At 39.5% G+C, this 27,318-nt stretch overlaps 2 protein-coding genes and 1 long non-coding RNA gene across 7 annotated transcripts in view; 2 read left to right on the top strand and 1 right to left on the bottom strand.

The window, feature by feature from the left end:
- Nucleotides 1–41: 41 nt before the first annotated feature.
- NDUFS1 (NADH:ubiquinone oxidoreductase core subunit S1) lies at nt 42–17,257 on the top strand. 3 transcript variants are annotated; one of them, XM_056349223.1, is made up of 19 exons: nt 42–194; nt 1,091–1,158; nt 1,394–1,485; nt 2,926–3,033; nt 4,202–4,278; nt 4,366–4,447; nt 4,558–4,688; nt 5,416–5,601; nt 8,500–8,634; nt 9,026–9,140; nt 10,101–10,246; nt 10,887–11,015; nt 12,200–12,329; nt 12,815–12,975; nt 14,530–14,684; nt 15,243–15,418; nt 16,171–16,305; nt 16,515–16,587; nt 16,917–17,257. In XM_056349223.1, the coding sequence occupies exons 2-19, from the start codon at nt 1,095–1,097 to the stop codon at nt 17,006–17,008; spliced, it is 2,187 nt and encodes a 728-aa protein (XP_056205198.1). In that variant the 5' UTR covers nt 42–194; nt 1,091–1,094; the 3' UTR covers nt 17,009–17,257. The 3 variants fall into 3 exon arrangements, with proteins under 3 accessions (XP_056205198.1, XP_056205197.1, XP_056205199.1); XM_056349222.1 differs by lacking the exon at nt 42–194 and adding an exon at nt 218–391; XM_056349224.1 differs by lacking the exon at nt 42–194 and adding an exon at nt 860–971.
- LOC130153852 (uncharacterized) lies at nt 12,920–27,044 on the bottom strand. The gene is made up of 3 exons (XR_008823518.1): nt 26,906–27,044; nt 13,263–13,321; nt 12,920–13,051 (listed from the first exon to the last, which is right to left on the bottom strand). It is a non-coding gene; the product is annotated as an uncharacterized LOC130153852 (long non-coding RNA).
- INO80D (INO80 complex subunit D) overlaps nt 26,918–27,318 on the top strand; it is a 46,764-nt gene continuing 46,363 nt past the window's right edge. For all 3 annotated transcript variants that reach the window (XM_056349219.1, XM_056349217.1, XM_056349220.1), the window contains exon 1: nt 26,918–27,304. The gene's annotated coding sequence lies outside the window, so the exon portion shown is untranslated. The remainder of the gene's footprint in view (nt 27,305–27,318) is intronic.

The following is a 27,318-nucleotide window of genomic DNA, read 5'->3' on the forward strand; positions in this document are numbered from 1 at the left end:
ACCGTCGTCGTCCCCGTCGTCCCGCCCCCTCAGGCACCAGCGGAAGTTGTCGGAGTCGGGCGAAGGCTGAAGCGGAAGGAGACGGAAATTGCCGAGTGTGCGGTGTCTGACGGTGGCCGGGAAGGTGTCCCGAGAGCAGCGGAAATTGCCGAGTTCTATCGTTCGCCAATACTCTGACGGAAATCCCCGAAGCGGTTAGTTCCGAGGATTGCCGAACGCGCGCGTCCCCGAGCGGCGCGCGCCGCTGAGGCTGCCCGCTCCGGAGGTTGCCGAAGGAGGCTGCGGGCAGCGGTGGGAAGGCCCGAGGCCGCCGCCACAGAGGCCGGGGCGGAGGGCAGCCCGCGCAGCGGTGGGGAAGGCCGCGGCACCTACGCCGCCCGTCCCGCGTCAGGTAACGGCGGACGCCGTGGCGGGGACTGCGGCGGCAACTCCGCAGCACGGGGAGGGCAGGCTGGGGCGGCGCCGCCGCGGACGCCCTCCTCCTGTCGCCGTTCCCGGTGCCCTTGACGGGCTCGGCGGCGGGCCGGGGGCTGCCTGGCCGGCGGCGGCGCCTCCAAGGTGACCCCGCGCCGGGCAGCGCTGCTGCCCGCCGGGCCCTGGGCCCCGGGAGCCGGGCGGCCGGGCTCGCCGCCGCGCTGCACCGTCCGGCAGGGCCCCGGCGCCGTTCCCGGGGCAGCGGGGCCGGGGCGGGCGGGCGGAAAGCCCGGTGGGCCCAGGCCGGGGCGGGCCGCCTGCCGCAAGCCCCCGCGGTCGCTCGCCAGCGCCAAGCGGCTGCGGCGGTGCCGGCCCCTGCCAGGCTGCTCCTTCCCGCGGGCTCTGGCGGCGGTGCCGGCGGTGGCTGCAGCCGGGCTCCAGCTGTGCCGCTCAGCGCCTGGTGCGAGCTGCGTACGTGTGAAGAAGGGATAGGTATAAAAAGGGAACCGCGTCGTGCAGCTTGAGGAAGGAACTTACTCTCTTCTAACTCCGTACATGTAGGTGCATACGTTCTTTTTTGCAACTAGTACAGAAGTTGCTACTCTGCCTGTTTAAAACCTGTCAGCAAACATTTGAACTGGTAAAAACTGAGTGCTGTTCTCGTGTCTCCCCAAAGCGCCATGCTTCGCCTGATTCCTGTCCGCAGAACCTTGGCGGGGGTCGTCCAGTCCTCCAGAGTGCGTGGTAAGTGTCTCTAGTTGACGTGTGCATGTTTGGTGATAAAATCAATGTATCTGTAATGATTTACTGAAGGGCTTGTATTAATACTTTATTTGCGGCTCTGGAATGCCATGTTGCACTGTTTCTAGGACTGGAGTCCTACCAGTGCTGTAGAACTGTAAAATAAGGAGCATGGGGTCTGATGGTTTGCGTCTAGCAGTAACTGAAAGTTTTTGTTTTCTTTTTCCGTGTCTCTCAGGGCGTACAGCTGCAACAGCAGCCAGCGACCAAATAGAGGTGTTTGTGGATGGTCATCCTGTATTGGTGAACCCGGGAACCACAGTTCTTCAGGTGTGGGGAGTGGCATTCTGAATTTTTCTTGGATTCCCTATCTCACTTCTTGACAGCATGTTCTATTCGATGTAGAAAAAAAAACACCTAGCAACTTTTATGTTGTTTCTTGCAGTTCTTTAGGGATTATTTTTTTTGCTGACTGTGAGGCAATTTCATGTGGCAGAAATCCTTCGGGGAGTTCAGTGGTTATAAAAAAAGCATCTGCTGTGATTGCCTGAGAGAAGATGCATGCAGCTTGAACCCAGATGGCAAAAATGTATGCAATGCAATAACACTTTAATAAATTCTGGTTGAAAGTCTAGCTCTGAACTCTATGTGACCTGGTAGTTTTTCAGAACCTGTTGATTTTATATCTTAAAGAGGTGTCTCAGGTGAATGTGGGATTGTCTCCTTTTCGTTATTAGTTCTTGTGATTCAGAATGCCGATCCTTTGCTGCTTTTATTCTTATTGGTGTAGGAAGAAATGGAACCTGGATCTTCCAGCCTGTACTCAGCATCATTGCTTTTTCAGGCTAAAATTTCAAGTAGATCTTTTTCCAGTCTAACTTATTTTTAAGAAGCCGTTAAATGGGGAAATGGTGTAGTGAACTAGAACACTAACGTGTATAGTATTTATTTTAAAATACACACCTTATTCTTTGGATACAAGTTACTAATTTATTTAGGCATTAGAATGCCCTCATGAAGAGCTTAGTGTAAAATATTCTTAAGTGGTTTTTTTATTAGCTTTTTAGTTCTGCTTACATGTGATAATTTTTTGTGGAAATCATCAGAAAAAGTAGATCTTGTTAGTTCTTTTCATTGTATTCAGTGGTATTTCTTCTGGCAGGTATAGCTAGCACTATAGCCTAGATCCAGTCAGGCATGGGGATTTTATGCAGGAAAGGCCCTCTTTATCTGTTCTCTGGAAACCTGTCAATCTCTGTCCTATCTTCTTCACACATGTCATGGAAGAATATATGAGTTTGGGCTTCAACTGAAGATTGACTACGCTTGAGTACCTCCGTAGAGTGTATTCATGTTGTTGAATTATCAGAAATCATTATGCCCATTGTTGTTTCCTTTATATTTTTCAAAATTTCCTTTTATGCGCTTTTATTTAAATAGCGCATGCATTCTTCAAAAAGTTAATTGTATTGCTGGTGTCCTATCTATTAGAGAGAATTCTCTCTGTTCTTGGAGGAAAAAAGGAAAGACAGGTCAGTTCTCATTTCCTCAGTTACAAATTATGGAAAAAAAATTGTAATTGATTACCTGATATGTTTCTGCTTGATCACAATTTTTTATTTATGGCCACTTCTTAAGATAAAAGGTTGAATGTGCTATATTCCTGAGCACTAACGCTGATACTCTTTGAAAAACTGAGTATAGTTTTACGAGGTGGAACTGAAAGGTCTAACTAAAATTTAATTTTCCTTTGTTTCTTACTCTTTGTAGGCCTGTGAAAAGGCTGGAATTCAGATACCTCGTTTTTGTTACCATGATCGTCTCTCTGTTGCTGGAAATTGTAGGATGTGTCTTGTGGAAATAGAGAAAGCTCCAAAGGTATTTTATGTGTTTCACAGGAATTGTAATTTTCTGCTGTGCTTGGGGCACAGCATACATATCTTGTAAGTAATTGTACTATCATTAGCACACAGATTGTTGTCATTCAGCTGCTCAAAGCAGGTTTTTCCCTTTTCCCCACTGAACCGCAGTGATTGTCCATGGATGAAAGTGAGTTCTCAGGGATTATTTTGTTCCTGGACATGAGCAACATAGCTGTACGTTTTCAGTCAGATATATTTTTATATTCTGTAATTTAGGCTTCAGCTGCACATTTTCAGCTGATACTACACAGTTAGTAAACTTCAGATACTATATGAATTCGGCTGTAGGTTTAGGATCTGCAGATCTGTTCTAGCTAAACAGTGATTGCAGTTGCTTACTAGTTTGTTTTAATGCATTGTGTGCCATTGATAGCTGTTGTAAAATAGCCGTTAACTTCAGGATTGAACACTGTCTTCAGCAGTATTAAGAAATCTATGCAGATAGTTGAGGCATTCTTTTGGAGTTCAGTCTTGGGTTACACATTTATATTCACATAAAAAACTCTTCAGCTCACCTCAACTTGAATTCCATAGTTTGAGCTTTGCATCTCTGGAAATGCTGGTTTATCACTAAAGATAGAAGTTGTGATGGTCTGTCTCATGATGTGATTGAAAAGTAGGAGGTATTTGTTTTCTGAGCAGGAGTTCTTGTTAATCTTGTCATAATCTTGTGATGAATTTTATTCTAGACTCTTTATAGGCTTTGTTCAAACGTCTCATAAATGATGCATACTCTGAACTTCAGTTCTAGAGGTTTTCTTTGCTGAATCTATTTGATTTGCTCTACGACTGTTACAGCTGGCTTTTCTTCTTGCTATAACTACTTGAATTGGAACCCAAAAGTGTAACATTTTCAACTCCAAAAGTAAAGAAATCATAACTAATGTAACCTTTTTATATAGCCAATTATTAATCAGTATGGCTTCTAGTGACTTTATTGGTTTGATTTTCTTCGTTGTTGTTTTGGGTTTTTTTTTATCCTTGCAGCTATCTTTATTTTTAACAATATGTTAAATTAATAACAGATGTCTATGTAAGAACTGGGGGGATGCAGAGGCTGAGGTTTGTGCCCATGTTGAGGAGAAATATGTTGTGTTCATGCTTGTTTTTTATGATGATTGCAGCCAGTTGCTGCTTGTGCCATGCCAGTAATGAAGGGCTGGAACATACTGACAAACTCTGAGAAGTCCAGGAAAGCAAGGTACCTTTCTTTTAGCATCCTATAGCTGATTAGTTGCACTATCTGCTATGTAAAGCTGGTACTAACTTTAATTCCTGAACCCAACAGAGAGGGTGTAATGGAGTTCCTGCTGGCAAATCACCCATTGGACTGTCCTATCTGTGATCAGGGTGGAGAATGTGATCTACAGGTACAACAACCAATTAAATTGTGTAGGCTTATGTATTAATATTCTTGTCCTAGGTGAAATTGTGTTTTTTCAGCAGCCTGGAAATGTCAGTTTTCTGTTGTCTGTTCTAGGATCAATCGATGATGTTTGGCAGTGATAGGAGTAGATTTAGAGAGGGAAAACGTGCTGTGGAGGACAAGAACATTGGCCCATTAGTCAAAACAATCATGACTCGGTGTATACAGTGCACTCGATGTATCAGGTAACATCCTTTATTTTTCACTGGAGAGAATACTGAGCAGGCATATTTATATCAGTTTGTTACTTGTGAAAGAAACACCATGAGGGACAGTCAATATTTTTTATTTATTTTCTGACTACTTAAGAATTTTATTTCTGGTAGGGACTGATGCTGGTTTCGCTGAGCCACCAGACAGTTGTCATACAGGAAACAGGAAGGTGGTCGAAACATGAAAGTGAAGTCAGAGTTCTACAGGGCAGAACTGATCTCATGGTATTAGTGCCAGAATGGGTTTTAAAACATTAATTGATTTCCACAGCCGCAGTTGCAAGATTTATTTATTCTTCACAGCCTTTGGCAGCTATATTTATGCTGTTCTGTAGTCCTGAGCTTCAGTACCAGCTACCCTGAGCCAGATGGAAAAGAATACAATATACTTAGTTCCAGAAGGAACTTGTTAGTTAGGACTGACCTTGGACTCAGGCTGTGAAATTCAACGAGCACTGAATTGCTCTGGTTTTTGATTTAACTCTTACCTAATTTTTGTAGCTGTCTGAATGAAATTCTGCAGCTGTATAGTCCTGCATGTGATGGCACGAGTAATGCATCTGAACAATTGTTGTTTTCTTTAAGATGAATGAACTAAGGGTAATGTTTTATCCTTAGAAAATGAGATAAGGGATGAAAAACGTGCTTTGTTGCTGTTGTACATTCCAGATCTGGTTTTCATTCTTTTTGCATCTACCAGGTTTGCTAGTGAGGTTGCAGGGGTAGATGACTTGGGAACAACCGGAAGAGGAAATGATATGCAAGTTGGTACTTATGTTGAAAAAATGTTCATGTCTGAGTTATCAGGAAATATTATTGACATCTGCCCAGTTGGTGCTCTTACTTCCAAGCCATACGCCTTTACTGCACGCCCATGGGAAACAAGGTGTGTATCTTAACTCATACTGAAGAAGCAGTTTTCTCTGTTTGTCATACACTTTGTCTTAGAATATGTCCATCTATGATACCAAGGGTTTTCTCTGATGTTTATCCTCTGCGTTTTTGTAGTAGGCTTTTCCATAGACTGAATCTAAAACAAATTCTGTTATTCACTCACAGGCCATTCAAGAAAAGAAAGAATGTTATAATTTTAGACTGTTCTTCTCTTATTTTTACCCTAAAATGTTTTGGATGTGTAGGCTATGCTGGCTGCTCAGTTGAAGAAGTTGTGTAAAGGAAGATTCAAGTTCATTATCTCAGTAATTGTTGAGAATATAATTTACAATACCTCATGAAACTAAGCTTTTATGTATATCTAAAAACCTACAGCATGCTGTTGTTGTTTTTGTTACACAGTCTGGTTTTTATGGTTTAACCAGGCAGGTAGTTAAACACCACACAGCTGCTCGCTGTCCCCTCAACCCTCCCAGCCCAGTGGGATGTGGGAGAGCATTGAGGGAGGGGGAAGAAAAAGAAGTAAAATTAGTGAGTTGAGATAAAGACAGTTTAATAAGACAGAAAAAGAAGGGAAAATAATAATAATGATGATAAAAGAATTAGAATATAAAAAATAAGTGATGCACAATGCAGTTTGTCATCACCTGCCGACTGATGCTCAGCTGGTTCCTAAGCAGTAGCCCCCAGCCAGCTTTTCCCCCCTTTTTGTACCAAGCATGATGTCATATGGTATGGAGTACATCCCTTTGGCCAGTTTGAGTCAGATGTGCTGGCTGTGTCCCCACCCAGCTTCTTGTGCCCCCCCCAGCCTGCTCACAGGTGGGGTGGTGTGAGAAACTGGAAAGTCCCTGACAATGTAAGCACTGCTTAGCAACAACTGAAACAGCATGCTACCAACATTACTGTCATTCTAAATCCCAAATACAGCACTGTGCCAGCTGCTAGGAAGAAAATTAATGCTCTCCTAGCTGAAACCAGGTCAGCATCCACCCCTTATTCTATACCATTAATGTCATGCACAGGTCCCACACTTTCTAATGCATCCTTTCCAGTCTTTTGATATGTATACACAGATACTATTCTTTTAGTTAATGGGTCATCCCTCTAAAGTGGCTGTTGAGTTCATTTAGTCCATGACTTTGGGCTCCATTTGTCTTAATAGTCCTTCAGGGCTGGTGAGATGGTGCGAGGTATTTGAATGTTGCATGCTGAAGCTCTTCTGGTTTTATCATTGCTGCACTTTGCCCAGTTTTATCAAAATTCATTCTTCATTAATCTAGCTAATTTTTATTGTAATACTGTTCATATGGTATATAACAACCATAGTAGTGATGACATACAGTATTATATAGCAATTAAAGTCATACAATTCAAATCATTGGATATTCTCAATCAGAATCAAATCCCCTTGAGGTACACATCAGGCTTCCCCATCCTTCCATATTACCCGCCAAGTGCACCCAGGTCCTTCAGCAAAAGCAGTCCCACGGATGGGTTTGCCTTTGCCTGAAGCAGGAGTAACTGAGACAGTCTTCCTCAGCATATTTATGTGCACTACAGGGACTTTGTGTGTACTCCTAACTATCCAGCCTCGGGGAAGATCTCTGGGGGGTATTCTTAAATGGCTGTTCAACCCTAAACAAGACCTAAAACACATTCAGGAGACATAGCAATAAAAAAAAGACATTTCAACATCTTGAGGATATTCAGAATTCTCAAGAGCTACTGTTATTAGCATGGAGGAGGAGGGGAAGGTGGAGGAAGCTATCTCCCCCATAGACTGGCGCTCTGAGGAGAAAACGTAAAAGGTGTAATTATTAATAGCTTCCGATAGATGGCTCCCGAAGTATCGAGATGATGGCAGTGCTGAGTGTGAATATCAGATCAGTCTTGCGACGAGTGATTTTATCATGCCATAAGGCAGTGTTGAAGTACAACAAAAGGATAACCTTAGCCCAGCCCCCAGAGGTGATAAACAGCACAACAGGGAACGCATACTGCAAGTAAAGTTTACGTAATGCAACCCTGACGACAAGCGCAGCAACTCTGAGAGCAGATAAATCAAGGTTGTGACCAGTGACTATGAAACTAATATAATGAATGCTAATAACTCATTTGTTTTAACACGCAGTGGTCAAATCTGTGTCCCCACGTCGGGTGCCAAAAATGACTCTCATGGTTTAACCCTGCAGGTAGAAACACCACACAGCTGCTCGCTTGTTCCCCCCTGCCACCCTCCAGTGGGATGGGGGAGAGAACTGAGGTGGGGGGTAAAAAAAGGTAAAATTAGTGGGTTGAGATAAAGACAGTTCAATAGGACAGAAAAGGAAGGGAAATAATCACAGAATGCTCAGGGTTGGAAGGACTGCTGGAGATCATCTAGTCCAACCCCCTGCTAGAGCAGTTTCACCTAGAGCAGGTTGCACAGAGTCACGTCCATGTCCGTGTGGGTTTTGAATGTCTCCAGAGGAGATATCATCATCATAATGATAAAAGAAATAGAATATATGAAATAAGTGATGCACAGTGCCCACGACCCACCAAACAATGGCCAGCCAGTTCCCAAGCAGTGGTCCCTAGCCAGCTTTCCCCCTAGTTTGTATACTGAACGTGATGGTATGGGGTATTCGTTGGGCAGATTCTTGTGCCCTCCAGCCTACTTGTTGGTAGGATGGTGTGAGAAGCAGAGAAGTCCCTGACTTAATCTAAACACTGCTTAGCAACAACAGAAGCATCAGTGTGTTACCAATATTATTCCTTTTCTAAATCCAAAACACTGCACTGTGCTAGCTGCTAGGAAGGAAATTAACTCTATTCCAGCTGAAACGAGGACACTTGCTGCTTGTATATAGAAAACTGCAAATGGTTTATTTGTTCTTCTACACAGGAAGGTAGAGTCAATTGATGTTCTTGATGCAATTGGAAGCAACATCATAGTGAGCACGAGAACCGGAGAAGTGATGAGGATTTTGCCAAGGCTGCATGAAGATATCAATGAAGAATGGATTTCTGACAAAACGAGGTGTGTGGGAAGTGTTTGTACCTGCATGTGCACGCGTTGAAGGCACACTTTGCAGAACCAGATGTGTGGACAGTAGCACTGATTTCTGGATTCTACTGCTAATATTGTAAAGCTATAGTGAAGAATGATTAGTAAAACCTATTTAAAATATAATTGAGGTCACTGAGTTTTCTAATGTTTTCATTTTTGTAGTGGTTTTTTTTTTACAGTAACTTCTCTGTTTGTATCAGATTTTTTTGCTTGTTTTTGAGAGGGAAAAGTTAAACTTTCAGGGGAAATGTTTCTTGTGTTTTCTAATCATTGCAAGCTGTTAGAAAACTCGGTTGCAGAAAATAGTATACACAATTATCTTTGCCTTTGCGCTTTAATAATATTAGTGGTGTTCACTTAGGTTTGCTTATGATGGTCTGAAGCGCCAGAGACTTACGCAGCCAATGATCAAAAATGAAAAAGGACTATTTGTTTATGCCTCATGGGAGGATGTATTAAGTCGTGTTGCTGGTGTGGTAAGAACAATTTTCAATATATGTAGCATAAAATCAATTTCTAAAGCTGGACGTATTACAATGATTAATATGAAAAGTTGTGTAGAAAAGAGCTTTTTTTCTTTAGGGTTAGAGGGGAGCATTTGCCTTCTAATCCATTGTATTTCCACTTAAGTTTCTTTTGAATATTATTTCCTGTTTCATGGATTAGACCATCTGAAGAACTTTGTCTTATCGTGATTTCACTTGGGGAAATTACTTTTATTTAAATAGGAAACTAAAGTGTTCTTCATAAACTTAGGAGGAAGCAACTTTCCTGAATTACTCTGATCTGTCTGAAGACTTATTAAATTTAAACTGTGCTATCACCACTTTTGCCATCAAAGCCATTAATTCTTTATTACTTATATCTGAATTGTGCTTGCCTCAGTGCTTTCTCTGAGTAGTGATTGATTCTGCTGCTTAAATGAAGTGCTGCATGACTGCTCTGGATTTTGATTAAAAATTTTATGTGGGACGAAGTAGAATTGAATAACTGTAATTGAACTTTCTTCAAAGATGTTTTTGCCCGTGGTACAGTAGCAGGGTTTGTTACGAGAGCTATTGCTTCTCAGGTAATACCTTTGAGTTGAGTTTACTACCTGAGCTCGCGTTACGGAAGTTTGTATTCTGTCTGCACTGTAGCTTCATTAAAATAAAAGCATTCACCGGTCTTCCTCTCCTCACCAAATGAGAAATAGCCACATCTGAGCAATAACTCAAGTGGGAGAGACCTGCACAGAATACAGAGAGCTGTTCTTTGCTCATCATGAGCTCAAGGAGCTAGAGTTGCTGCCTTGCAGAAGTCAGACACTGCTGGTCCGTTTGTGCCGCTCCAGGCCGGCAGTTGCTCCGCTGGCTTTGACACGTGCTAATGGAACAAACATTTACCCAGGCTAAATGGGAATTTATTTCAATAGTTTATGCTTTCTTTCTCTCCAGCTACAGGCTGTCCAAGGTAAGGAAGTAGCCGCAATTGTAGGAGGACTGGTGGATGCAGAAGCACTAATAGCTCTGAAAGACTTACTGAATAGAGTAAACTGTGATACACTTTGCACTGAAGAGGTCTTCCCTACTGCTGGAGCTGGGTAAGAGTTTAGGCAAAGCCTGTCTGTAATTAGTACGTTAATGAACTTCGCAGTCAGCAAATCATCTCATGGTAAGATTCTGAAATGACCAAGGGTAGCAACTGCTGATGCATTAGCAGGTTTTGTTTGAATTTACAATATTTATGTGTAGAGTATTTATGGATTGTGAGTTGATACATCGTCTCTACTACAACATAGGGTTGCACGCTTTGCTGTATGTTGAGGTTGCTGCAGTTTAACAGTAGGCTACTGAAAGCCAGTTATAGTCTTGTGAGTTAGATAATTTAGTCTGTTTGTATTTGTGTTGTGAAAACTATAATATAATTATGATCTTGTAAACTGTAATAGCAGATAAAGTTTGTGAAGGCTGACAATAACTGTAAATGTAGGAAATAATCCACATTGTAATTCCTTTAATGTTTTCCTGTCTCCGATACTCATGAAAGAGAGAAGCTCTTACATCCTATTTGGGTTAGTAATTTGGATTTTGAGAAATCTTTTCTTTTCCCCCTCCTTTCTTTTCCTGAGATAAAAAAATGTTTTGAGCATTTATAATCTTTACCGTATCTTCATTTCTTCCCTTTACTGAATTCTCATCCTTTTTTTTTTTTTTTTTTTTTTTAACACTTTTTCATTATAGCACAGATTTGCGCTCTAACTACCTGCTTAATACCAAGATTGCTGGAGTGGAGGAGGCAGATGTCCTGCTTCTGGTTGGCACCAATCCACGCTTTGAGGCACCACTTTTTAATGCTAGAATTCGAAAGAGGTTTGTATTCCTTGGTGGTGAATAAGCATGGAAATCCATCTAGATTTGATACAATGCTCAGGTGGAGCTGCAGGCAGTAAATTGAGAGCGTTCATCCAGACGGACTCACTGGATTTAGTTCACCTTTTAGTAAAGGGAAAGGTGATATATGTGTAGACAAAAGGGGTCTCTACTCCCTGTAGTGTATACTTACGTTTTGTTCATTCTCACTTTGACATTTTATTTAAGTTCATAAACTCAGACATTTATTCCTTTGTTATATTACACAGACACCTCAGATTTTGTCTTACAGAAGTTTGTTAAAGCATATCCCTTAAGAATTATTTTCAGCATCGGTTTGCTGCTTTTTGTATTGTTGTAACAAATCAGACTTGCTGATTTTAGAAGCAGTCATTCAAGTTTAACATCTTTGGCAAGTAATGTGGCTTTCCCAAATTTTTGAACATAGCTAAATCAACAAAAAGATATATCAGGAGACAAATGAGGTTTATAAAAGTCTAGTTCTTCCTAATGCGCAGATCTTCCAAAATACATCATTTTAGACAACCGCGGCCTTAAAACTTTGAGAGGAAAAAATGCAATGAGATTTATGAACAATTCATATATTTTTATAAGACTGTGCTGAGAGCTACAAAAAAGGAAAATTTCTAGCCAGCTGATTTTTTTCTCTGTTTATCTAACAAATAAGTGGATTTCTAAAACTGAGCACTACCAAATCCAGAATTCTTTCTTCCTACCAACGACTTAACTTTTAACTCTTAGTTGCTTCAGAATTAGTCAAGCCAAACAAACGTAGCTGTAGGTGTGGGATTTTGTTTCATTTGTTTTTGCCTAATGCTGGAAAAGTGGTTTTTTTTTTAAAGTTGTAGCACTTGGTTTTATGCAACCTTTTTTTCCACTGAATTGGCAAAAGTTTGAGGGGAGGGAATTGAGTTAGGAAATTCTTACATAAGGTGTGTTGCTGCACTGGTCCCTGAATGTATATAAAGAAATAGTCCTTCTAAAAAAACCTAAGCTTGCTTAGCAGTCAGAATAATGCTAATGTGCATCTTACCAAAATAGTGAATGCCTTTGAAAGAATTTACATCCTATTTCAAGTTACTGCTGAAGTTATAATTAGTGGCTTTCGTTGAGTAAAGCTTTGTATTTCTTCAATTTTTATAAAATGTTTGCTGTGTTTTCAGCTGGCTTCACAATGACTTGCAGGTGGCCCTTGTTGGCTCTCCTGTGAATCTGACCTACACATATAACCATCTAGGAGAGTCCCCACAGATACTGGAGGACATTGCCTCTGGAAAACACGCATTCTGCAAGGTACACACAATTTATGAGTGTGACACTTAAATTTCATATATATTGAATAATAATCTGAATTCCTCACAGAGATGGATTTGAAGTACCGTATTGTATATGGGTTTATTTGCTTTTAATGACACGCAGAGATGAGGTAATGATTAGTATGCACCAGGTATGTGTGAACTGTTTACTATATTCACGTGTGTCAAACTTTGCAGTGCAGGAAACTCCTGGAATATTTTTTGATATAAAATGGGCTGTTTCAGCTGCTGCTGTTTCCACTTAAATGTCTGGTTCTCAAGAGTATAGTCCTGTATTGACAGGATAGTGTACTCCTTATAGCAGTTGCTCTTGGTCATTGTTTCACTCTGAGATGAAGCCATTTCAGAACCATAGCTTTGCATGGAAGACTTACATACAAATTACAGGATTTATTACATTGTCTGCACCAAGAATTGTCTTCAGTGTCATGGAGTGAATTTCTTGATTCTTCACTTGCACAGGTTCTCGACCAGGCCAAAAAGCCAGTGGTGGTGGTAGGCAGTGCAGCGCTGCAGCGCAGTGATGGAGCTGCTATCCATGCTGCTGTTTCCACCATTGCACAAAATGCCAGGACTAAGAGCGGTGTTGGTTCTGATTGGAAAGTCATGAACATCCTCCACAGGTTTGCTTTAAAGCTTTTTTGGGAACCATTTTCATTCACACTGGGCCTCCACAAGTTACCGTACGTGTGCAGAATTCTGTGTACACACAAGCAGGTTATCAGGTTAGAATTTATACTCCTGTAGGGAATATAAAAAATAGAAGTACAAACCAACAGAAACCTTTTAATAAAAACGGGTTCCTTGACTGGCAAACTTTTCTGGCTCTCCATGAGATTTTATTGATTTATTATTTAAATGTAGAATGTAAATTTATAAGTATAGAATACCAGAGAGCTTAATAACATACCACAGTCCTCAGCAGAATGCACAGCAGACCTCTGTCATTGCTGAGTGATTGCTTTTTATCTACAGGAAGAAAATCAAAATAGCAAGAGTATTTAAGTAATACAGTTTCTTAATTGTGCAGTTTCTTAACTGAACAGTTAATAGAAAAGCTTCAAAGCTTTTAGTTTTAGGGCTTTTGATCTTAGCTATTCAGTTTATTGGGATATTATTCCTTTTAACAAGCAAGCCTCGCTTGAGACAGTCCTTCCCCACTCTCTTTCTAAAACTCTGTCAAATTGACAACCTCCATAAAGGAAAAATTATTTCAGCAAATAAATGTAGTGGCACTTTGGATTCAGACACCCAACAGAGTCCTCCTGCCAAAAGCAGCTTAGTTGATGTAAAACTAGTATAGCAAGATTAAAGCTTGGTCCTCTGAAGGAAACTTGGATATAAAATCCTGCTGTTGAAACTGAAACCAAAACACTGATGAGTTAAAGAACACTTATGATAGCTTTTTTTTTTTATATGTGGTTTGGGAGTCTTCCATGTTACTGATGTTCATGCTTTTGGTGCACCATCCTCTCTACCTTAAGTGCATAAAGCAACTGAACTTATTGGAACCTATATGTTTGATTATGTCAGACAAACAGGAGTAACACTGAAAGATCTGTACTCTACAGAGATGATTTTTTTTTCCTTTTAAATGCGATTGCAAGTCTGGCACCTGATTATGCAAAACTGTTGATTTGGAAAAGACAACTGCCAGAAAATGAGAATGATTATTTCATTCTTTCAGAAGTATTTTTACGTGTGAATAAATGAATAGTGATGCAGTAGTGGTCTTAACTCTTAGATGCTTTAGAGTAGCGGATGTTCCAGTGCTGGTCTTTCATCTTCCACATGAGTGCCCTAAATTAAAGGACTGTTGAGTTCAGTTCATAGCTGCAATGTGAACCTTGATGTTCCAGGTGACAAGTGAGCTGCCTGCCACTAGGTCCTGACCTGGAATGTCTGCCTTTATTTTGCTATCTCATCTTAAATAGGTGAGATTCCCCATGAAAACTTCAAATGGCATCAGTTTGTCAAAATGCAAACCCAACCTGATATTCTGTCAAATCTGCTGTCAAAATTTTCAGCTTTCTTCATGCTTAATTTTTGTTCCGTTACTGTTAGAGACCTCTTATGTCCCTTCAAAATATTTAGTCAAAAAAAGAAGTTCAGTCTGCTCTGATGGGAGAGGGGAAATTCTGAAACAACTTGAACTCATAATGTGTTTGTTCCTGCAGGGTTGCAAGCCAGGTAGCTGCCTTGGATCTGGGTTTCAAACCAGGAGTGGAGGCAATTAGGAAAAATCCTCCCAAATTATTGTATCTCTTGGGAGCAGACTCGGGTTGTATAACACGTCAGGATTTGCCAAAGGATTGTTTTATCATCTATCAAGGTAATTAGTAGATGTAAATTATCCAATAGCTGGAGAGAAAGCCTGAACAGTGGCGTATTCTCCCAAACATATCTGACACTTTGATGAATTCTAGCCTTTATTTTCTATCAAGAAATGGAACTTCCAACACATAACTGAGATGCTGGTTACCTATTTCTTAGGTAAAGATGAGAAACTGTTGATGAATAATAAGGGAATATAAACCACTCAGGTCTTCTGGAGCATAGCTTGAAACCTGGCAGACAAAATGGCATTGGTTCCCAGCTGTTCTATCACACCAAAACGTGCTTGTTTCAGGCGCGCCCCCAAAGCTGAGTGACTATAGAGACCGAACTACCATTGACTACTGCTTGTAGTCTGTTCATTTTCCCCAAAGCATTAGGCAAGTAAGACCTCTGAGCAGTCACCCTAGTAGGTTTTATATTAATGGTTAAGCGAACCTTAGAAGCTCCTTTTTTTCTGGGAAAATCTGTATTGTGTTAATAAAGCATTTCTTTTTATTTTGACTTGCTAATGTCTTACGTGGTTGTGTACTGTTTCCTCTTTCCATGTATTTAGGACATCACGGGGATGTGGGAGCTCCCATGGCTGATGTTATTCTCCCAGGAGCAGCATATACAGAGAAGGCAGCTACGTATGTGAACACGGAGGGTAGGGCCCAGCAGACAAGAGTAGCAGTAACACCTCCTGGGATGGCAAGGGAAGACTGGAAAATTATTAGAGCTGTCTCTGAGGTACTGTTGCTGTTGTGAATTGCTTCTAATAGAAGTATATGGAGAGGTTAAGTTCTTCTTATATTGAAAAGTGTTTCCAAAAAAGAGGTACATTTTCAGGGAAATACACAACTGTAGTCTTAAGAAGTAATGTTTTGTATTGAATCCTTTGTTAATTCTGTGAGTTAAATCATTGTTTCCCTTTTGAGGATAGCACTAATACTGTGGCTGCTCTATGCTGTTGGAATGCATAACGGGTGAAGCTTTGTCTGCAAATTCTGCAGTGGCTTCAGAGGAAATTGGTGGGAGGATGTAGTTGCTTTTCAGAAAGAGAACAACGTGAACTCTGAAGACAGGGTCTGTTATCATTAGATAAGGTCAAATATGTGCTTACTACTCACTGGGTACGAGATGCATTGATAATTGTATCAACTTTTATATCATTTGGTGGTAAGCTAGGGAAAGTACAAGTGACATCAGTATGGAAGGAGAAAAGTACTTCTTGTCTTCACCCACCCGCGCCCCCCCCCCCCCCCCTTTGTATAGGAAACATGACAGCTTAGGTTTTTTGACATAGGGAAATTTAACTGTAGGCATCAGAAGTCCAATAAAATACTGTGACTTTGCTTCAGTTTGTACATTATAACTATCTGCGTTTTCAGGAGTGTAGATTTTTCTTGATTTTACTTTAGTTATGTTAATTGGCTGGTAATCTAAATTATTATGTATTAAATTCCTATACTTGATGGCATTTCTTTCTGTGAATCTCTTAGTTGGCTGGTATGACCTTGCCTTATGAGAACCTTGATCAAATACGGAAGCGTTTAGAAGAAGTATCTCCTAATCTGGTTCGATATGATGATGTGGAAGGGGCTAACTACTTCAGCCAGGCAAATGAATTGTCAAAGGTAATCAAAACTGAAGCATCTGGGCTTGATTTAGTGCTGTTACATAGCTTGATGCCTTTTAAAGAAACGGGCCTTCTTCAAATGTAGTACTACAAGCACGCTTTGACCTGCAGTGAATGCAGAATTCACTAAGCAAATGCTTTGGTAATGAGTTCCTATCATAAAACTGACTTTTTTTTTTTTTTTTTTTCTTTTTTCCCCTGTTACAGTTAGTGAAGCAACAGCTTCTTGCTGATCCTCTTGTTCCACCTCAGCTCACAATAAAAGACTTTTATATGACAGGTATGTATAGTATGGCCTTTCCATTCTGAAATCAGCAATACATTTTACTTAGTTTTACAGGAAGATTCTTGTGAAGCATTTGAAGCTTTTCACTAAGATATACAGGATTTGAGTCTTTTGAAGAAACAAAATTTTCCAGTAAAATGATTTGGAATTTGCAGAAAGCACAAGAGTATTGGACTGTATTTTCAACTAAGCAATTTTCTTTATCCTCTTTGTATGCAGTCTTGTACTAAATCTCTTTTATATTGTATCTGTATATTTTTGCAAATGAACAGTAAAAACACACTGACATGTGTTTGGATTTTTGGGTGGGTTTTTTTTTTCAGATTCAATCAGTAGAGCATCCCAGACGATGGCCAAGTGTGTGAAAGCTGTTGTTGAAGGTGCTCATGCAGTAGAAGAGCCAGCCAGCTGCTAGAGACTAATCAGACTGCACCCACCTCCATCCAAGTATCTGTTGCAGTTAACTGCTGTGACTGATTTTTTTTTTCTTCCAAAAATCTATTTGCTACATCGTTGTATTTCTTCATTCACATTTTCATCAGTTCAAATAGTCCCATATTATAGGACTGTCATTGTGTCTGAGAGAATGTGCAGCACTCAACTTACTGTACCCAGAGGCAAGCATACATGATGACTGTATACAAATAAATTATAATACCAAACAGTCCATGACCTATGTAATTCATATAGCTCAGACTTGTTGCGTGAAAAGAACTCAGTAAGCAGCTCAGACTCAGTAAGTTTTGATGTGCCAGGAACAAGTCTACATGGCAAAAATAGTAGATTGTAACCTTCTTCCAGAATATCCAGATACTTTAATTTTAAGCACTGGTGAGTGTGGACATGCTATTTTTGTAACGTACTTTCAGAGCAAGTTGTCTCTCCTAAGTCAAACATACCTGGTTTGTGTCAGTGTTCAGACCTACCACTGCTATAGATATTTTGTTGCACTTCAGAAACTACTTGTGGAGGAAATAAAAATAATTTTGATGTTGTGAAAAAGAAAAGCAGCTTTCACACAGGTTTCTCATATTGAACTGCTTTTAAAATTTAGCAAAAAGATGAAGGCCTTCAGCTACACCAGTTCAAATACAGGAAAGCTCTCAGAATAGTTTCTCTGTGCACTGATCTTCTTGTTGTGAAGTGAGAGAAGGGGTTGTGTGTGGTGGTTTTTGGATTTTGGTTTGGTTTTTTTTCTTTAAGCTTTAGAATTACTTCGGAACAACAACTCTCTCTTATGTTGGTTAATGTAAGTTTGGAAGGAGGATAGCTTCCTCTTCAACAGGCTACTAGGGTAACAAGGTTTACAGTAATCCTTCCAGGAATCAGGCAAATGGGAGCAGTATACATAAAGCCATCACTTCCAACTTTATTTTTACAAAACAAGTGCTAATTTTGCATGAGGAAAAGCTATATTTTTCAGTGTAGAATAATACTAAGTGCATGAGAATGCCACTGTAGAAACCTCAGCTGTATAAAATTCCTTTTTTCTTCTATGCTTGGAACTTTTCACTAACAAGCAAGTGATTTTTTTACAGAAATCGTTTTTTCTTATGCCCAGGAAGAAAACTCTTCCTGATCATCCTGGTATATACCCTAGTGTCCTTAAATTAAGCTGACTTAGTCTTAAATGCTCGGCATTGTTTGACTCAGCCTGCCATTGTCAAGTTACCAACAAGGTCAGTTCAATTGGTGGTATAAAATAAATGCAACTATTCACTTTATTCAAAGCTACTACTATGCATGTTAATGAGAAGTCTAGAAATACTGTAGTTACTTTTAATGGGGCAGTTCACAGGACCCCATAGTGTGCGTGTCCATGTGTGGTATAAAACCTTCATGTTGTCCTTCCAGAATGTTACTTTAGGAGGAAGAGGCGTTTATGGCAGGGACACAGCAAAAGAAGAATGTGTGTGAGAACATATGCCAAAAAGCAAGGCAGTTGGCTCTTCCCACAGATGGTAGGTTTAAGAGGAAAGGGTGTAGCTGAAGCCTATATTGAGTTACAACATTTGGTTCTCAGGTTCCTAGGATGAAAACTTTTTTTCCTGGAAATCCATGTTGTACAAACATGGGTGAATAATTTCAGCTGTGCAACAAATCAGTTATCACTTCTTCATGTCAAACAATTATAAAGATTCAAAAGCTTTAGAGAATTTTTTTTTTGCCTTAAATGCTATAGCATTATTTAATTCTGGGATATCTGGCCCATATTCTTGTTTTTTTGAAAGTCAGCATCCTTCAGGTAGTGCGTATAGAAGATCCCTATTTCTATTCAAAAAGTGTCCAGCCCTTATGCTGAAAGATAAACAAGGCTAAGAAGTACATGTCATACTGTCTGTCCTGCTTCTAACCTCTTACCCACCTAACTAATTACCAAGTATAAACTTTTCAGCCAAACCTGATAATAGCAACAAGGTTTCTACAAATTTTGACTGTTGGAAACTATATAGCAAAGAGAAATCTAAATTAGCATTCTTATCAACTAAGTTTACAGTGCAGCCCTTCCTTTATCTATTCTGTTTGCTCTGGTGGCTGGACAGTCAGTGCCTGTGTGGACTTTTGCCCGGTTCGTGATAAAAGGATAGTAGGGGCCTGCAAAGGAAGGGAGGTGATACAGGCTGGGTAAACTATTGGAACAAAGATTGCAGAAACAGGGCTATTCATGCAATTTAGTTCTGTTTATTTAAAAAAAAAAAAAGTTTGAAGTTACTGCTACTACTTGCTGGTTCTGAAGCTGCAACTTCAGATTAAAGCAGGGCATTATGAGAACGCAGCAATGAAGAGCTGAGACTATGGGAGATGGACATGCTCAAAGTATTGTTCTTGACTGTTAAAGAAAGGGCTTATTAGCTGGGTGCTACATTGCCTGAACACTCTGCTAATGCAGATAACCTGCAAATGCAGTGTTGGTGATTGCATTTATCCAGACTCTGTTGCGGGGTGGGCAGGGGAATTACTGTATTTAAAGCCAAGACCAGAACTGAAGGCAACTTAATTCCCCGAATGCAGCCCTAGTACCACCTGGTGGCCAACTGGCAGAATTTCTTACTGATTGCATTGCCAGTTACGGTCCAGTAACCCTCACCCCAATTCTTCTGTAACTCCTGCCTGCAGCCGGTATGACAAAGACCGGGGAGAGACAGGGATGGGTTTAGGCTTTTAAGTATCCTCTCAACAGAGCACTGTGTAAACATAGCTCTTACATGCAAGCATTTAACCCCAAACATGGCTTAGATTAAACCTTGCCTTCATGTAGCCTTGTCTTCAGCATAAGGTTGTGAGGAGTGGAGGAGGAAAGGGGTGTGTGTTAATTCAAGGTAAAACCCTACTAAGCACTTAACGTTTTCAAGCTAGTTTAGGCCGGGTTAACACCAGCAAGTCAGATTAAAGAAAAACAGACTGTCTCTGTCAAAACCCTGCAGGCGGATTTCAGCATATCTAAGTGTAAAGCTGTGACCTGAAAACATATTTTTAAAAAACCCTGTTCAATAGCTACCTTCCTGGAAGCACCAGCAGCCCATGGGTACATTCCTGCAGTTCCAGCCGGAGACTGCTTTAAATCCTGGGCAATCTAGTGAGCTTCTTCAATACAAAGAAACCAGACAATGTGGTCCCAAATGGAAGTCAAGTCAAACTGAGGTATGCTCTCAACTAGACTCTGAAACAGCCAACAAAACTAGGCCATTCATAAAAATAGTTATAACTGACATTTCCCTGCCCCCCCCATATTTTGAAGCGCAGCTCAAGGCAGAAAAGGAAGTGTCTGTAGCACTTCCCCAGGAAGTAAAACATTTGGGATCAATGCCTCTTCTGAGGCTGGGATTCCTGCAAGACAGTGTCTGGTATCTGCTTGGCTGGGGGATATGCTGTATATTACTGTCGAAGCCAACAGAAAAGCAGCAGAGATTCACAGAGCTCCAGAAAAAGCAGAACAGCAGCCTGGCATCAGCCTTAGTCCAGAGAGAAAAGTTAATAAAACCTCATCTCCATCCCTGTCCCCACACACCTCCTCCTCCTAAAATACTCCAAACAATGGCTAAGCCAAAACATCTTCTCCCAAAACAAGACACTATCTTAATGATTTGTTGTGTTGTACTTCAAATGTGCAATTAGATGAGATCACCTTCAGTGAAGGGCTGAAAGACTGACTTCCAAGGCACTGACAGGACAGGAACAGAGAAAGTGCTAACAAGCAAACTGATAGAAGAGGACTTAATTGTGACTGCCATCATGAAAAAAAATTAGCAGTAAGTAAGCAGGGAATTATGGAGAACACCTAGAAGTTAAGGACTTCGCTGTCAACTGAAGTAAGCTTTTTATCAGGAGTACAAGAACATGTTTTATGGGGTAAGTTCTCCCAGAGTTACCCAAGAAGCTGTGTTGCTCAAGAAGCAGGTCAAATTCCTATTTAAAAACTCCTATGATATCTATTAATAATAGGTTATCAGATAATTATTCATAAAATGTCAAATGGGCATAAAGGACCTTTGGGAATGAAACACTGATGTTTACAGAGTCACAAGGAAAACTTTGTTCAGAAACAAACACTGAATCCTTTGCTCTGTGTAGGGGTTTATACAAGTCACAGTCCTCTCTGTCATGTAGCATTTTACGCAAAAGACATTTTACAGTAACACATAGTAGCTGATGGAATGATGCCAGTAATGTGTCCTGAAGTACTGGGGTATCCCCAACTCCCCGCAGCTAAGCACAACAGAGAAACGGTACAGGGAGTCATAAATGACATACACAAAACCAGGGAGTCATAAATGACATATACAAAACCTTGCAATTCAAACCCTCTATGGGTGCCATGATCAGCAAAGCCTGGTATGCTAAACACTGTTAAGAAATGTTTTCCTCTGGCTACGTGCAAGCATGCATTCACAGTGCCTAACGCTGAGAAGCCTACCAAGATTGAGAGGCCTCTTTGCGTAGTAAGATACAATAGCTGGTAAAGACATCTCCTCACTCTGATGTGAATACTGAATTTTGAATATACCTAACATATTTCAAAGAAATAATTTTGTTTCTTCTTGGCACCTTCTGTACACCTGTGTCTATGTTTGACATGGATCAGAGGAACCACGCATCAAAAAAACCCATGAAGAGCAAAAAGCTTCATGTATAACAAATAACTTTCAAAATCCACTAGGATCTCATGACCCCTAGACACTAATAAAGCCTTGTGCTTTGATGTTAGCTCAACTCCAACTACTTCTGGAAAATCCTGTCCTGCATGCTTTTCATTTTTGAGTAACTCATCACAGGATATTCCACACCTTTATTTGAAGCATCTTATACTGGCTACTCTCAGAAGACTAAGAGATCGCTGATTTGATCCAGAGTGGGAAGTCTCATCTTTCCAATTTGCAGTTATGACCAAGACCCACTCTAACCTGAATGTAAACAAATAACTGAACTAGCAGCAGAAAGGCCTGGTGGTAAAACGTGTGGCTTCTTAACTGCTACAACGATAGTTAATGAAACACCAATAGACAGAAGCAGACAGTAATATACAATAGTATACTTTGAATTAGCAGTGGACTTCCCAGTAAAATGGGACTGTATCAGAGCATTCTGCTGGGACAGTTTATTCCAGTCATTGGTCTTCAATTTAAAGAAGTCTCCACAGGTGTCCATCATGTATTCTGGACAAGCTTCCCACAATTAGTAGTCTTACTATTTTGTCTTTGCTGAGCTTTAGGAAGACAATACCATTTATTTAATGCAGATTAAAATACACATTGATGATGAAGAACAGATTAGTTTAGTCTTAGTTAATTACTATTTTCAGTACAGTTCACTATCAATTAATTATATTATCATGCAATAGCTAGCATACATCTGCTCCCAACTGGTTAAATACTTCTGCAACTACCCACAGCAAAATTCCCATCACTCCAATATGCTTAATGAAGCTCCTATGACTTAGGAAAACAAGGCCAGTCATCTGTACTTTGTGTTGCTTTGGTAGCATTTATGACTTTAAATGAAGTAAAGCGAAGTTACTCTGTTCTACATATGGTTTGTCCTATACTTTCAGCTGCGCTATCTGCCATGTAGGAGTGCACTAAAAACATGGGTTTGAAGTAGTTTAGCAGCTGCATGTATGCCATAACCTGAATGTATTTGCTAGAGAAAAATCTTCAGACTGTAGACAATGTTTTTAGTATAGGGACTCCCACATTTGGAAAAGTGGCAAAAAGCATGCTGGTTATCAAATCGCACACAGGCTCACTGAAATTCAGATATGTTAGAGACAACCACTGCAATAAAACTTCCATGTAAAGAATATCTGAAAAATAAGAATAAGCATTTTTCAATAATACTAACATGTTGTGCTTTAGTTAGCTCGACCCCAGAACTTACCACAACTAAATAAACCAATACCACATAAAACTGCTGCTCAAGACATTGCTTAGAACAATATATCTAATGATAATTTTGGGTTTTATTTAATTTGTCACACCCTTAAATGCCTAAAGACAAGATCTGCTGTATAAGCGTGGCTCTATGTATGAAAGTCTCTAATAAACATCTATACACCTAGAGTTGTTCCTCCCCTTCACAATATTCACCTGCATTTTAAGTTGCTGATACCTTTCACAAACATTTGAAGACATTGGAACTGTTTCCTCAGAATGTATGTCTTTCAAGGAATAATCCCAAGATGCTTACGTTCCAACACTATTTGCTGAAAAACCCAGACCCTTCACCACAGGCACAGAGTCATGCTCTAGAAATTCCTGAGATCTGCACTTGGGGTGCATATGACCTTGGGAGAAAGTCAAGGTTCATTTCTTGATGTAGCCTCCTTCAGTAACTGGTATAAAACCTAAAGCATCTATTCTATTTTTATTAGACTCACAAAGCTTATTCACTAAGTCAGTGCCCTCCGCCTTGCTATTAATACCTGTGAGACAGATCAGCAAAGTATGCCTCATTACCCAGAAACTAGTGATTTAGGGAACATTAATGTTCTTTGACCACTCTGTGCTCAAGCGTACTACATTTACTGGCTGGAGCAGTTGGTCCAGCGACGCGGCCACTTCAAAGTCAAGGCAGACAGATATATTCTGTAATGAAGAAATAGAACTTCCAGAATACAATTTCTCATGTTGTGCAGGGGACATTTCTTGCTTTGGGTTTACACGCCATCCTTGTACAGAAGTCTGAGAGTTCAGTTTGCTCTCCAACATAATTTCAGAGTACTGCTCTACTCTGTCAAAATGATGCATCACCTAACTTAAGAGAAAAAGTCTTGTCCATAAAGATAAAAAAAGAAATAATCTGGTTTTATACCTTCTTTTAATTCCACAGTACTAAAGCTAGCAGACTTTGCTCCTTTAGGGTGTTAATGTGTAACATCTTGTCAGCAAAGCAAAATAATATTTGCAACTTTTAGTAAGTTACTGAAAAGCAAATCCTTTTAATCCTCTCAGGTAAACAAAGTTTTGTTAAATAAATTTCTCCATCCATAATGTATAGATTTCAATTTCTCTGTTGAATGATTACACAATAGTCCATGTAACTAAAATCTAGTGAATTTTTCCTCTTTACTTTGTCCTCCTTAAAAAGATTCAACTTTTTTTTGGTAGAAGACACTAAAAAATACCCCATTTCAGTTTTCCTATTCCAACCTAGATTCAAAATGTTTCTCCTTTTTCCCTTAGCATTAAGCTTCTGGCTTTGCAATTAACACACATCAAATAGATCTCAGGATGTCACCAAAATGTGTAATGTTACTATGATGCATGTTTAAATTTAGGCATGCAAGTAATCTGATTAAAGTCAGTATCTGCAAAGTCAAGCATATAAGCCAAAGAAAGGGTTTAATATTGTTTCTGTGTTCAGGTTCTCAAGTGCCTTCATAGCCATTTCTCTAATGTCTTGTATCATCTGCATCCCAATTAAAAAAAAACCAAAACAAGATACCCCTCAGTTGCTGTACAGATACTCTCAAGAGTACCACAGACTCAGTATAGACCAGTTGTTCATGGCATGCCTCTCTTCCTGAAACCCTAAAAATTATGTCTTAATAGTGCAATAAAGAGAACTAACCTGAATTATAGTTGAATTATACTGAACTACAAAATTACAGTTAAAAGAAGCAATTCTCTTGTTTAACATAAGGCTAGCTAGAAATCACTTAGTGCAGAAACTTGAATTTAGTACTCTAGCAAAACCCTACAGACTTGGTAAAGAGTTTTATGCAAGCAAGTATTGAATGATACTTCAAACACTTCTGAATTATTAATCAGGCCTCCAAGCACATGCAAAACTGGGGTCTGAGAATTTGGTCCTTCATTTATTTAGAATAAAAGAAAAGGAAATATTAATTTATCTCGCATTTGTTGAATTTCTAAATTCATTGAAAGAATTTATTTGCAATATTTAAAAAAATTTTTTTTTTAATCATCCCATATATGACCAACATTTCTAATCCTTGCAATTCCTGTAATGAACTTTAGATACAGAATAGAAAAGTTGGTTTTGTTTAAAAATCTTACAAAAAGAATCATTAAACATCATGCTCTAAAGCACACAATAATGAATGGTAAAATTATGAAGTACCCTAATTATCACATTACTTCTATACAAAATAGAAAATATTTTAAAAATTACATAGGAGCAATATATTTGATTATTCTTGTTTTTCTAATGTCAGAACAGAACAATGCATTTAATGGATTAATAATCTGATATAGAAAAACAGCTCCTATGCAGTAATTCCATAGAATGCAACACATAGGATTATTAAAATGTGCTAGGCAGACTAACTATAATTTTTTTTTAAATTCCTGCTGAACAGAAAATACAGTTTGACAGAAAGACCAGCTGACTTTTAATTGTACTTTAATTCAAACCAATTTATCTAAATTAAAACCCCACTATAAACACACAAACTACACTCACTATACTAGCTAGGCAAACTCTCAAAGTATGTTTTAAAAAGGGAATGTATCTAAATTCAGGATTTTATTTTTTTTTTTAAGATTATAGTAACTGAGCTATAACAACATATTTCAGATTTGACAGAGGTAGGGGAGAGGTTGATAACATACTAAGTAATTCAATACCTTCATTCATATGACCTCAGTCTGACTGCAGTTCAATTAGCCTATACCACCTGAATAATTTTTACAATGGAAAAAACTTAAATACATTTTAAGATATATCTCATTAGTTTCCTAATTATTTCCTCTTCCTTCAGGACAAATAAAAAGGCATCTTTGCAGTTCATCTCTAAATAGTGCTGTGCATAATCCTATCACAAGAAACATTATCATAGGTCTGCTGAATACAGTTACCAGTGTCTTCACCTATAGATACACCATAGCATCTTGTATTGTTTTGACAGCATTTCATACACTTTTTACAGTCTAATAAAAACATCTGCAATAAAGAAAAACAGTTACTGTTTTACTCTACAAGATATTGTAGTATAAACTTATAGCATCTCTCAACTCTGTAAATAAGTCAGGAATAATAGTATTCATAAATATCAGGAACAAAGCCCCCAAATCAAATTAGTAACTTGAACCAAAGAAAGAACCAAAACAAGAACCAAAACAGATTTTAAAAGGCTGCAAGGTGCTTTGAAAACATTAAACCAGAGCTCAACTATTGCCTTCAAATTTCTCGCTACACGCTTTATTTTTTCACATCCCATCCTGAAGGACAGACCATGCTAAATTTATGACAGATTAGCAGAATTTCTCAGATATATATATCACAGGTTCTACTCACTTACATTAATCCCCCTATACCTTCTGTATATGGCCTACTTTAGGAAAAAAAATAAATAAAAGCTGTTTTTTTCCTACCTGTACATTCAGTTTTATTTACCCTTGAAAGAGAGGAAGACTTCATGGTACAGTTACATGAAACTATCCTACATCAATCACAGCTGTTCTGCTGAGAATACGAGTACCAAAAAAAAGTTACACTAACTTTCACAATTGCACACTAATTTTTAGAAATATGACAGAACGACAAAAAAGTTATCAACTTTATAAATTACAGAAAAAATTACAAATTTTTAATTTTTACAGAAAACCAAAATTACTAAAAATACATTTTTTACCATACCTCCTTTCAATTTTTTTCCAGAAAGCTGATCTTAATAGGTTATAAAGAAATTATTTCTTCGTCCACATGCCTTTATATTTTATTTTTATTTAAAATAAAAAGTCCCCAAAATTATAAAAAAATTGGTTTTGGCCATTCGGCTCCCTCCCCCAAATTGACACTTTATAAAAACCTTCTGTACTTTTTTTCCCCCTCCCTCTCTCCCTCTTACTACCTCCAAGATGGTAGGAAAGTTGTTGTTTTGGAGGGCAGAGGAGCCGCTCTCTGATGTTATGTCCTCTCAGTGCCTGTAGTGGTGCTGTAGGAGGCTGCTGGCTCTCTTCTTGAGCAGCCCCAGCAGCCCTGCCTTCTTTGCTGGAGAATATATTCAGGGATTCCCCTTAATAATCACCTACCCTCTGAGCACTTTGTAGTTTTAAAATAATAAAGAGCCCCCAAAGCTTCCTCCCCACAAAAAGCAGGATCTTCTCAGAGCCAGGGGGGCAGCAGCTCCTCAGCACAGAGCCCGAGCCCATTCCCAGTCCCTCTGCTGGGGAGGAAACTCTGATCTGTCAGCCCAACAGAGGGAAAGGGGGGAGAGGAGAGAGAGGAGAAAAAAAAAGCAGCTGGAAAGGTAAGCCAGGCCCG

Source organism: Falco biarmicus, chromosome 8 (assembly GCF_023638135.1).
Source record: "Falco biarmicus isolate bFalBia1 chromosome 8, bFalBia1.pri, whole genome shotgun sequence".
Lineage (NCBI taxonomy): Eukaryota > Metazoa > Chordata > Aves > Falconiformes > Falconidae > Falco > Falco biarmicus.

What these genes read in the sequence shown, in the direction of transcription:
- NDUFS1 (XM_056349223.1), top strand. Translation starts at nt 1,095, where the DNA reads ATGCTTCGCCTGATTCCTGTCCGCAGAACCTTGGCGGGGGTCGTCCAG. An exon ending in GAAAACACGCATTCTGCAAG is followed by an intron (nt 12,330 to 12,814) that starts GTACACACAATT and finishes TCACTTGCACAG; the next exon opens with GTTCTCGACCAGGCCAAAAA. An exon ending in TTGTTTTATCATCTATCAAG is followed by an intron (nt 14,685 to 15,242) that starts GTAATTAGTAGA and finishes CCATGTATTTAG; the next exon opens with GACATCACGGGGATGTGGGA.